Genomic DNA, 12,717 nt, shown 5'->3' on the forward strand with positions numbered 1-12,717 from the left:
TTCCCTCCAGATGAGTTCGTGCAGCAGCCGTGCGTTGACCATCCTGTCCACAGTGTTTGGGGCCTGTGGTCTTCTGCTGGTGGGGGTCGCTGTGTCCACAGACTACTGGCTGATCATGGTGGAGGGCATCATCCTGCAGCAGAACCAGAGTATGGAGGTGAAGATGGCACTGCACTCAGGGCTGTGGAGAGTCTGCTTCATGGCTGGTATGTGAGAATATTTCAAGGTTCAGGATTTAGTTTAGAGGTCAGGGTTAGAACTCAGAGGACATGAGACATGGTGAGGACAGGAGTGTCTATGGGACAGACGGGGACAGAGGTCCAACAGGAGTCTCCGTCTCCTGAAGTCATACTGTATCTTCTGATGTTTGTTTCACATGGATTCTCACTTCCGGTTTTCCTCACAGGATCGGAGAACGGGAGGTGCGTGGCTTCGGAGTATTTCACTGAACCTGACGTAGAGATCACAACTGAAAACACAGCAAATATCCTCAGTGAGTAATTCCAATGATACAAGATCACAATGTTTTCTCTTATTGTTGTCTGTAGATACAAAGTTGTGTTGACAACTGCAACCAGACCACAGAAAAACAGAAAACACTAGTTAGTATTAAATTCTACACATATACTACAGTATACTGTAGTGTTATCTCTACAGTATTATAATTTTACATCTAATCCTATATTATTTATGGATATCTATAGAAAAAAGTTTTCGGCATGAAATGATTACATAGAAAGAGGATTAGAACCAAAATATTATTATATATCATATTTAATTTATTCTCTTTATTCTACACATGATATACAGTATACTGTATATTAGAAGAAAAATGTACAACTCCAGATTTTGGCGGTGTACGACAGAGGCGCTGTTTGCGGCTGTACTGCCCCACACTGTTGCTCGAATGAATTTCGAATAACCTAAAACAAAATAAACAGTAAAAATATAGTACAAAATCAGCTAAAAGTCATGGCTGGTGGTTTTGTTTACATGGAGGAGATGAACACAGCATTGATGATGCTCTCCTCTAGGGAGGGGTGATAACAGTGGGGGGAGGTTCATAAAGGGTTAATATATATACGTCAATAATATAATAACTATCTCACCTCTACTTCACGGATTTTCCCTTTTTAGCGTTGGTTTCTTGGAACGGAACTACCACGACAGTAAACAGTAGACAGTAGACCACTGTATAAATACATATACACATACAGTACATGTACACAGTCCCATGATTGTGTAGAAATCCAGGTCATTCACAAAATGATTAAACAACACTATATTGGGCTTCAGTTTCCTAGACCTAGAACTGTGTCGAACTGTCCCTGAACTCACCACAGCCTCAACCACTGGAGGATTATGATATTCTGTTCTCTTCATGTGGACAAATGCAGTGCATTTTTGAATCATGTCATGTTTGAAGAGTCTGTGTTCTTCCTTGTGTTCACCAGACGACTGTGGTCCATGAACCACATAAAGGTTTTTAAAACCAATTCATTTTTGAAGTTGAACCAGGGTTTTAATCGTTCTCTCAGTTCATTTGTCCTAACGTCATATTCTTCATCCTACAGAGATGGTGCGCACCGCCACTCCCTTCCCGATGGTGTCGCTACTGTTTGTTTTCACAGCCTTCGTCATCAGTAACATCGGACACATCCAGCCTCAGCGCACGATCCTGGCCTTTGTTTCCGGCATCTTCTTCATCCTCTCAGGTGAGCAGCGTGACTCTACAGTCGGATTGACACTGTAGTCAGTGTAGTCACTGTAGTCACTGTAGTCACTGTAGTCACTGTAGTCAGTGTAGTCAGGCTAGTCACTGTAGTCACTGTAGTCATTGTAGGCACTGTAGTCACTGTAGTCTCTGTAGTCATTGTAGTCCCGGTAGTCACTGTAGTCAGGCACTGTAGTCAGTGTGGTCATTGTAGTCACTTCAGTCACTGTAGGCAGTCCACTGTAGTCGCTGTAGTCACTGTAGTCCTTTTAGTCATTGTAGTCAGTCCACTGCAGTCACTGTAGTCATTGTAGTCCCGGTAGTCACTGTAGTCATTTTAGTCTTTTTAGTCACTGTAGTCACGGTAGTCAGTCCACTGCAGTCACTGTAGTCACGGTAGTCTCTGTAGTCACTTCAGTCACTGTAGGCAGTCCACTGTAGTCTGTGTAGTCACTTCAGTCACTGTAGGCAGTCCACTGTAGTCGCTGTAGTCAGTGTAGCCAGTGTAGTCACTGTAGCCCCTGTAGTCACTGTAGGCACTGTAGTCACTGTAGACACTGTAGTCAGTCAGGGTAGTCACTGTAGTCCCTTTAGTCACTGTAGTCTCTGTAGTCATTGTAGTCTCTGTAGTCATTGTAGTCACTTCAGTCACTGTAGTCTCTGTAGTCAGTGTAGTCTCTGTATTCAGTGTAGTCACTGTAGCCCCTGTAGTCAGTCACTGTAGACACTGTAGTCAGTCACTGTAGACACTGTAGTCAGTCACTGTAGACACTGTAGTCAGTCACTGTAGACACTGTAGTCAGTCAGTGTAGTCCCTGTAGTCTCTGTAGTCACTGTAGACACTGTAGTCAGTCACTGTAGACACTGTAGTCAGTCACTGTAGTCTCTGTAGTCATTGTAGTCAGTCCACTGTAGTGACTGTAGTCACTGTATTCACTGTAGTCTCTGTAGTCAGTGTGGTCACTGTAGTCTCTGTAGTCAGTCAGTGTAGTCACTGTAGCCATTGTAGTCACTGTACTCACTGTAGTCACTGAAGTCACTGTAGTCAGCCCACTGTAGTCACTGAAGTCACTGTAGTCATTGTAGGCACTGTAGTCACTGTATTCACTGTAGTCTCTGTAGTCATTGTAGGCACTGTAGTCACTGTAGCCATTGTAGTCACTGTAGGCACTGTAGTCACTGTAGCCACTTCAGTCACTGTAGGCAGTCCACTGTAGTCCTTGTAGTCACTGTAGTTAGTCACTGTAGTCTCTGTAGTCATTGTAGTCTCTGTAGTCACTTCAGTCACTGTAGGCAGTCCACTGTAGTCTGTGTAGTCTCTGTATTCAGTGTAGTCACTGTAGGCAGTCCACTGTAGTCTGTGTAGTCACTTCAGTCACTGTAGGCAGTCCACTGTAGTCACTGAAGTCACTGTAGTCATTTTAGTCTCTGTAGTCACTGTGGTCACTGTAGTCATTTTAGTCTTTTTAGTCACTTTAGTCCCTGTAGTCAGTGTAGCCAGTGTAGTCACTGTAGTTAGTCACTGTAGTCATTGTAGTCCCGGTAGTCACTGTAGTCAGTCACTTCAGTCACTGTAGTCAGTCCACTGTAGTCACTGTAGTCACTGTAGTCATTGTAGTCACTGTAGTCACTGTAGTCACTTCAGTCACTGTAGTCAGTCCACTGCAGTCACTGTAGTCACTGTAGTCATTGTAGTCACTGTAGTCACTGTAGTCACTTCAGTCACTGTAGTCAGCCCACTGTAGTCACTGTAGTCACTGTAGTCACTTCAGTCACTGTAGTCAGCCCACTGTAGTCACTGTAGTCACTGTAGTCATTGTAGTCACTGTAGTCACTGTAGTCACTTCAGTCACTGTAGTCAGCCCACTGTAGTCACTGTAGTCACTGTAGTCAGTCAGTGTAGTCACTGTAGTCCGTGTAGTCATTGTAGTCACTGTAGTCAGTCCACTGTAGTGACTGTAGTCACTGTAGTCACTTCAGTCACTGTAGTCAGCCCACTGTAGTCACTGTAGTCACTGTAGTCAGTCAGTGTAGTCACTGTAGTCAGTGTAGTCACTGTAGTCACTGTAGTCACTGTAGTCAGTCCATTGTAGTCACTGTAGTCACTGTAGTCACTGTAGTCACTTCAGTCACTGTAGTCAGTCCACTGTAGTGACTGTAGTCACTGTAGTCACTTCAGTCACTGTAGTCAGCCCACTGTAGTCACTGTAGTCACTGTAGTCACTGTAGTCACTTCAGTCACTGTAGTCAGCCCACTGTAGTCACTGTAGTCACTGTAGTCATTGTAGTCACTGTAGTCACTGTAGTCATTGTAGTCACTGTAGTCAGTCCACTGTAGTGACTGTAGTCACTGTAGTCACTTCAGTCACTGTAGTCAGCCCACTGTAGTCACTGTAGTCACTGTAGTCACTTCAGTCACTGTAGTCAGTCCACTGTAGTCACTGTAGTCATTGTAGTCACTGTAGTCAGTCCACTGTAGTCACTGAAGTCACTGTAGTCACTTCAGTCACTGTAGTCAGCCCACTGTAGTCACTGTAGTCACTGTAGTCACTTCAGTCACTGTAGTCAGTCCACTGCAGTCACTGTAGTCACTGTAGTCATTGTAGTCACTGTAGTCAGTCAGTGTAGTCATTGTAGTCACTGTAGTCTCTGTAGTCACTGTAGTCAGTCCACTGTAGTCTGGTACTCTATACTGCAGCCATTTCCTTCAGTATTACAGTATTAATATTGATGTACTCATTTCGTGCTTGTTTTACTGCGACTGGACCCACATGTATTTACTGTATATATTTTTCTGTACTACTACAATATTTTCATGTGTCTCTGGGTCTCTACTCCCAGTGTGCAGTTCTGACCGCCACAGTTTTTACAGTTGCTCTGCTGTGATTGGTCAGCCGTCGTCAGGACCTCTGACAGGCCTCAGGTGCCTTTGAATATTTTAGTCACAGGCTAAAAATACTCAGCTAATCATTGAGCCCACTGTGAGTGTTGACTGTGGGACACGCTCCAGATGTTGTGTACTTCACTGCACTCCACTCTTCCATATATATGTCTATATCTACACAGACTCCAGTGTGTGGTTAATTTAATATAAAGCTAACAGACTGGTAGTCTTTATCTTTATTTATAATTAATTTAGACTGAAAAACAGTGCAGTATAACAGTGTGTGTGTGTGCGCGCAGGCCTGAGCCTAGTGGTGGGCTTGGTGCTCTACATCTCCAGTATTAATGACGAGGTGATGAACCGTCCCAGGGAACCTGAACACTTCTTCAACTACTACTACGGCTGGTCCTTCGCCTTCGCAGCCTCGTCTTTCTTACTGAAAGAGGTGAGTCTGTGTGTGTGTGTGTTTGACTTTTTCGGTGTTAGGTGTTGGGTGGGGGGAGTGGGGTGGGGGACACACTTTTCCCTTTGGTTTTCCCGCTCTTTCCTGTTGCCTCCAAATCCATTTTTCTGTCTTTAAATTCAGTTTTACTCCTTGTCTCCCCCCTCCTTCCTCTCTGACTCTCAGGGGGCTGGGGTGATGTCTGTCTATTTGTTCATGAAGCGTTACGCTGAGGAGGAGATGTACCGCCCCCACCCTGCTCTCTACCACCCCCGCATGTCTGACAGCAGCGACTACAGCGGCCAGTTCCTCCACCCAGAATCCTCTTGGCCTCCACCAAAGCGAGGACGCAGCACGTCAGAGGCGTCCAGTGACATCTCCATACAGCTCAACCAGGCGCCCCCCCCCCCCACCAAAAGCAGCCTCCAGACCGGCGCCCGTGGAAGCCCACCCTCCGGGTCCTCATCTGCAGGAAGTTACCAAATGCCCACTCAGTCTGCGGGTTACCCCTCCTCTCACACCCTGCCCAGGTCACATCCCTCCCACCCTCAAGGCCCGCCTCCCCGCATGCCCCCATCACCTGTTCCTCCCCCACACTACCATGCACACGTGCAAATGAGCGCCTCCCCTTGTTAGAAAGAAGAAGTGCGTTGGAGAGAGCAGACAGAGACTCCTGAGGACAGAAACGAGGAGTTGACAAACGACGAGAAAAATATTCTTCATCACCACCGTGAGGGAGGGAGGGAGGGAGGGAGGGAGGGAGACACTGCAGAGTACTATGAAAATACTGCAGTACAGCAGGGAATGCGAAGGTACTTGAAAATGCACAAAGTCACAGGGAGATGACAGAGACTTTTTTACCTGAGTCTTTAACGATGACTCCAGTCTTATTTATTTATTTCAGATTAAAGGAGTGTAATAATAAAACCACATGTTATTTTTAAGACGAGGCCACACTTTATGTGAATGCTGTGAAACTGATGTATAAAATCACAATAACTTTATTTAACTTCATGGAGTCGCAGCAACTTCTGTATACAACTGTCAGTACTGACAGAATATCCACAAACTGTCAGTTCCGACAGTACAGTATTCTGATGACGCTTTGGCACAGCTCATACCCAGAATTGATGTGTGGGGAAAGTCAAAAAGTTCCTTTTTATCTACAGAAATTCCTTTAATGGTTCTTCAGTTTTGGGAAAAATGAAAAAGTTAAAACCAGTTAAAACCAGTTAAAATTCTAATAATTTAAACTGGTTTCTGTTCAGATTTGTTTAAAAATGTGTCTGTCGCTCTGATTTCAATAGATCATTCTTCCACTGGGTGGCAGCAGATGGTTGTGAAAATAAAAAAAGACACTCAGAGCTGTTGAAGAAGATCTTTGTGTATCTTTCTTCAAGTCCTGAGTCTTTATCAGTCATTTGTTCAACTAAACCGGGCCCAGTTCTCACACTGACTCAGTAAATTAAAACCAGAACATAAATATATTTCATTACATATATTTCAGTGCTGGTGGTCTCTCTGATGTTGAACCACTCCAGTATTCTGTCCTAGATATTTTCTATGCTCATAGAACAGTTAAACGCCCTCTGCTGGCCAGTATTCTGCACCCACACAGGACTAACCTTGGGTTACTGCTGGTCTCTTCAATGAGCGTATAGGTGCCCCACATGAGGTATCTAGAATATGGGCCACGTGAAGCTTAGACCACTGATGGTCAAAGAAGTTATTCATAACTACTACAAAAACTACTTATCTGTTTATGTTTGTGTCTGTGGGTCAGAATATTTGAGTTGAGTGTGTACTGAACATGTATGAAATACTTTAGTTGATGATACGCAGAGTACCTGTGGCAGCTGTTAGTAGCTGAACACCCCCTCCCCGCCCTCCTCCGGGACACACTGCAGTATTTAATTATTTCAAGTATATGCATCAAATATTTACATACATTTAAGATCAAACTTCTAGAACTGTCTTTTTTAAACTTTCCTTTCTTCCAAATCTTCCTTTTCTTCAAGTTGGCTCTTCCATGCATCAGCTTTCTGTAGCAGTACCTTCAAACGCCACGAGGTAGCAGTGTGCAGCATGTTGTAAATGCATTTAAATCAAATTAAAGCTCTTTTGTTTCAGCAGTGTGTTAGCGTTACTGTACAGAGTCACCGTAGTCTGCTCCTTGTCGCCACCTGCTGGGTTTGTTCTCACTGTAGTCTGACTGTCTTCATTCATTCATTGATTGATGTGATGGTCAGTGACGTCACTTGTGTATGCAGCTGTGCTCGTCCACTCAGCAGTCAGTTAGTTGAAGGGGGTCGAGTGCCTTGCTCAAGGACACCTCAGCTGTAAGAGGAAGAACAGTGTGTTGCACCTTGACCTTCTGGTTTGACCTTCTTCACGTTATACCTGATATTGACCTTTGACCTTTGAGAGTGTTCACACTGGCATATTTTATCATATCTCTCCACCTGTTGTTCGACTGTTCTTTATGTGTTGACAGACTGATTCAGTCAATAATCATTTGCTGCTTCTTGAACGCCTGTTTTTTTTGTCTGTTTTTCTTGCCCACGGATGTCACTGTACAGTAACATGGGGTTTGCACTGCGCCAGTGCCGATGGTTTGGGCACTGTTTTTAACTGTATGGACATCTGATGTTAACCCTCTCCGTGCTGGTCCACCACCGACTTATCATTGAACAGAACAGACCTGATCAAAATAAAATGGTTTTTAAAAATGACTTCCAACTGATCAAATCTTGGTAATGAATACAGCTGCAGAAATACTGCAGTATTTGCAGATTTTGTGGTAGAAAGTTTTGCAACTATATTAGACCAAAGTTTATCAGAAACTAAGAAAAGTTTCAAATATGACGATGGTTGCCCCGGGCGTTTGCCCCACACCCTCCTCAGTCACAGCTAACTGCAGCAGCCGCGGGGCAGCTACATTTGTTTGTTTGTTTGTTTGATATAACAGTCGTCCTGAGTGAAACTGTGACGTTGTCAACAACAACGACAACACTGTTTTCACCTGAAACGTGGCTTAAAGAGCAGTAGGAAATGAAGGAACGTTCCAGGACCTGAGGACCTGTTAGGAAACTAAGAAAATGCTTCTCAAACTTTGGTCCACATATCTTTGGTGGCTCCCTCCTGTGGTACATGGTGGTACATGGTTCTCATAATGTTCACATGAGTCACTTGGTTGTTTAATCATCGACATATTTATTATATATGTCATAAATATATATGAAGATAAAGGAGTGTTCCCTGCACAGCTCCACCTGGGGGTCGATGTTTAGAAATACAGCTTTTGCTGAGAATGTTGAGGGTGGGATTAGATTAGATTAGATTAGATTAGATTAGATTAGATTAGATTAGTAAGGAATATGTTGGTATTGGTTAGTGTTAGGATAAAGGGCTTAATGTGTGTGTGTTTTAGTGGCTCCATCCATTCACCGTCCCCATTACTGCCTGACACAGCTGTCACTCTGAATCAGCTTCTCATGGTCATGTGTGCTTGTGTGTGTGACTGCTCATGTTGTAGTATACTTGTGGGGACATGTTCTCAAAGAAAATGTCTGTCCACCAACACCGTGGTGAGAACTTCAGAAGAACTGGATAAGATATGAATTTATGTATTCCACTTTATTCTCATTTCTATTTATTGACATTACAACGAGGTAAACATTAGAATAATAAATAAATACAAATAGAACCAAACATTTATGATTACAGTGAATGACAGAGAGCAGCAGTGTAGACCTAGACCTTCAGTTCTGACGGAGCGGGATCATGGGAAGACATGGAGGATGTGTGTGTGTGTGTGTGTGTGTGTGCGCGCTACCCGACCCTTTGGGACGTCTCTATAGATCTGTGGGTCATATGATAAACAGGAAGATCAATCATCGTTACAGGGATGACGTCACACAATAAGCAATAACAAGATAAAAATGACACATTGTTGAACAACTGTATTGACCGCTGGATCTGACTGCATGACTCTCTCCCCCGCCCTCTCTCTCTCCCTCTCTGCCCCCCCCCCTACCCCCTCTCCATTTTATCTCTGCAGGGTTGCGCTATTGCTGCATTTCCCAGAACCACCTTTATCATAAGCATCATCATCATCATCATCATCATCATCATCATCCCACCGTTACAACAGAGAACAGCTGATGTACCGTTGGTGTATACACCGAGTCTCCACATAAATAACGGTCTCACTCACTCACACTCTCTCTCTCTCACACACACACACACACACTAGCTGCCGGTGGCTAACAGACTACTTACTAACCCGCAGCCCTGCGTTTGCTGCACACGCTCCAATAAGCACAGACCTATGACAGTTTCCTCACCGAGAGAGTGAAGGGGAGGGGTGAGGGGTGGGGGTGGGGGGTAACCTTCCTGTGATCACGGTGCATAGTTAATAAGAATTTCTTAAAAATCATTAAAAACCCTCCCGTGTCCACCCTGACATCACCCTCCACCGTCCGTGGGTGAGGAGGGTGAGGTGGGGATGCGACAAGTTGTTTGCGTCGGACTCAGGGTAGAGAGACAGACAGCAAGCGAGCCCTCGTCCAACCAGAGGAGGAGGGTGAGGGGTGGGGGAGGCGCGTCCTCGTTGATCACAGACTAATGCAGCGGCCACATCCACTGTAGCTACACTGCTACACTGCTACACTGCTGCTGCTCAGTGACAGTGACGGCTTTTCATTAGTTCTTTTAAAAATGAACGCCCGTTGAAGCCTTTCCATCACCGGTTAATTTGATTGAAAAAAACAAACCCACAAAACCAAACCGTCCCCGTGACTTTTTTACCTCTGTATATTCATCCTTTTTATTCAGCCCTCCTTTATTCATTCAGTTAATTCATTATCGTTGCCTCCATAGAGCCGCTTCCTTTTCAGATCACATCCGGCTGTCGTCCTCCTCCTCTCCTCCTCCTCCTCCTCTTCTTCTTCTACTTCTTCTTCTGTGACGCGCCGCTGAGATCCTGAGGCAGCAGGTAAGATCCATCTCTCCTTTCACACACTCGTGTTGTAAACGTTGCCACTCAGACCGCAGTGTCGTCTTGTTCCTGGGTCGGTGGTTGTTCGTGGGTCGGTGGATCTCCGTCGGTCCGCTGTCATCGATCTGTTTCACGGTGCCTGTAACTCGGTTCACTGCTGACGATGACAAAACCACGGCTGCAGGATTCACTGAGGTTGGACATTTAGACGGGGTTTGTCTGAGTCCAGTGGAACCGAGTCGTGGGTCGGACCTGACCGCCCTCCGTCCTCCAGTGTGTGCGGGGCCTACAGTGAACAGCGCGGTTACATAAATCAAAGCCTCCACGGAGCTCATCGTTCAAAGGCGTCCTGCGTCTGCAGGGTTCGGTACTGAACAAACAGGGTCAGGACTGAGTTGGACCCGGGTCCTGATGTGTACCGGTGTGGGTCTCAGTCAGCTGACTTTTCCCTGGACTGGACGATTGATCCTTGGCGACCATTTACCACCGTTGTTATCTATGCAGGTGGGGTGATGTGTGCGTGCGTGTGTGCAACTCTTGCTCATTTCAGTGCACTGCAGTAGCGCCTTCTTGGACTGCACATACAGTGAGACCACCGGGTCTGGTCACTCCAGGTGCGAACCTCTGAGACCACCGGGTCTGGTCACTCCACAGAAGAGTTAGTGTGCTGACTTACAGCACCATCAGCCAGTGTTGACCAGTGCTGTGTGTTCAGTCCTATTACATTAGTATATTTTACTGTTATATCACATTATATCACATGTTGTTGGAGTGGTGGAGCCCTGGTTAGGAAGTGAGTTGGGAGCATGGCTAAAATGAGGGTGAGGTCGTTTCCTCACCTCTATGATGGGTATGCTGTCTGTAGGTGTCTCCCGGCAGTGCAGTACCTTGTGCTGCCAGCAGGGGACAAGGTTTTGCTATCTGTGATTGTCATGTTGTCTCAACTTGTGAACGAGTTGTTGCCATAATATTTTACTCAAATCAAACCACCTAGCTTTGTTGATGTATTATGTGCGCCCCCTGCAGGACACTTGTTTTGGTCAAATGCCACCTCCTTCAGTCACGCCCTTGGTAGCTCACAAATACAAATAATACATTTTTATTGACATTAAATTCAACGTAAACATTTAACGATTTCCATGGATGTTTGGACCTGATGAAGGTGGAGGTTTTCTAATAACACTGAGGACCAGAGTGTATCATATCATAAAGAGACAATCTACCAGTGACCAGCAGACCTTTAAGGTCAAGCACCCTGCTGAAAATGACCTTGACCTTGATGGTGCAATCTCCATGGTCCGACCTCCATGGTCCAACCTCCATGGTCCAACCTCCATGGTCCAACCTCCATGGTCCAACCTCCATGGTCCAACCTCCATGGTCCAACCTCCATGGTCCAACCTCCATGGTCCAACCTCCATGGTCCAACCTCCATGGTCCGACTTCCATGGTCCGACCTTCATGGTCCAACCTCCATGGTCCAACCTCCATGGTCCGACTTCCATGGTCCAACCTCCATAACCTCCATGGTCCCATGGTCCAACCTCCATGGTCCAACCTCCATGGTCCGACTTCCATGGTCCAACCTCCATGGTCCTACCTCCATGGTCCTACCTTCATGGTCCAACCTGTCACATTGTATTTACAGGTTTTTGTCTCTAATTTGTTACAATCAGAGTGGTTCTAAATGTTCTCCTGCCTTTGATGCAGTGGTCTGAGTTCTGACATTTTGTCTGTGTCTACGAACAGTTCTATTGGCCAAGTATGAAAAGGTACCAGGAATCTGACTCCAGTTCTGCTGCTTTTCTCTCAGGAATGTCACGTCTCAGAGCTTGAGTAGACATTAGTATTAGCATTAGCATTAGCTTCCAACGTACATCATTCAGGAAAACTGTTGATGTTTGTAAAACCAAAGAAATTGAGTTTCAACCAAGAACTTTTTTTTCTTGCGAGTTTTTGTGTTTGTTCCAGGTGTTTTAGGATTAAAGATTAAATTTAGGGTTAGCTATAAAGTTATAGGAGCAGATGAAGAAAGTCTAATACTCAGATAGATTCAACTTTCCACTGAAATGAAAAAGCTGCTTCTGAATTTGGTGAAAATTGTTTTAATAATTGTTTGACAAAAACTGAAGGTTAGCATAGACACAGCTTAGGGTTAGCCAAACATCCGTTACAGCTCATTGTTATAGGAGAAAAAATGTATAGCTACCAATACAGTATACCCTGATGTAGTACTCAGTACTCAGTACTTATTAACTGACTCCTATGTCGAGGGTCGTCACCTGTGCTTCAGTTCTCCTCCAGGAGGACACAGCAGGAGAACCTTGTGGGAGCCAGGGTGAACCACACCATGTCAGTGTGTGTGTGTGTGTGTGTGTGTGTGTGTGTGTGTGTGTGTGTGTACATAACAGACACATTTGCGTCTCCGTTGCCAGGCCCTGATGACTGAGGCGTGGATCGTTTCTGTGCCGTCATCACTGTGACAGGTGGTGGTGGTGGGAGTGGGGCCTTGGGGGGAGGGAGGGGGGATGCAGTGAGTATGTGTGCTACTGTGTCACAGTTCTCTGTGCTGTTGATGTACCTTCACTGCACCTGTGTGTGTGTCACATGACTATGTGCTGATGTCAGTGTCAGTGGACCCTCACCCAGGTGTTTGGTGGGGGGCAGGGGGGGGGGGG

At 45.4% G+C, this 12,717-nt stretch overlaps 2 protein-coding genes across 4 annotated transcripts in view; both read left to right on the plus strand.

Moving 5' to 3' along the window:
* The window catches only part of cacng7b (calcium channel, voltage-dependent, gamma subunit 7b), a 17,942-nt gene extending 10,176 nt beyond the window's left edge, over positions 1-7,766 (plus strand). For both annotated transcript variants that reach the window (XM_025061320.1, XM_008322640.3), the window contains exons 2-6: positions 11-206; positions 407-493; positions 1,575-1,715; positions 4,898-5,043; positions 5,227-7,766. In XM_025061320.1, the coding sequence (XP_024917088.1) occupies positions 11-206; positions 407-493; positions 1,575-1,715; positions 4,898-5,043; positions 5,227-5,676 (1,020 nt within the window). In that variant the 3' untranslated portion in view covers positions 5,677-7,766. The remainder of the gene's footprint in view (positions 1-10; positions 207-406; positions 494-1,574; positions 1,716-4,897; positions 5,044-5,226) is intronic.
* Positions 7,767-8,660: 894 nt separating this feature from the next.
* cacng8b (calcium channel, voltage-dependent, gamma subunit 8b) overlaps positions 8,661-12,717 on the plus strand; it is a 13,313-nt gene continuing 9,256 nt past the window's right edge. Inside the window, exon 1 of one of the 2 annotated variants that reach the window (XM_017037865.2) lies at positions 8,661-10,543. The gene's annotated coding sequence lies outside the window, so the exon portion shown is untranslated. The remainder of the gene's footprint in view (positions 10,544-12,717) is intronic. The other variant, XM_008322641.3, reaches the window with a different exon arrangement.

Source organism: Cynoglossus semilaevis, chromosome 13 (genome assembly GCF_000523025.1).
Source record: "Cynoglossus semilaevis isolate Cse_v1.0 chromosome 13, Cse_v1.0, whole genome shotgun sequence".
NCBI lineage: Eukaryota > Metazoa > Chordata > Actinopteri > Pleuronectiformes > Cynoglossidae > Cynoglossus > Cynoglossus semilaevis.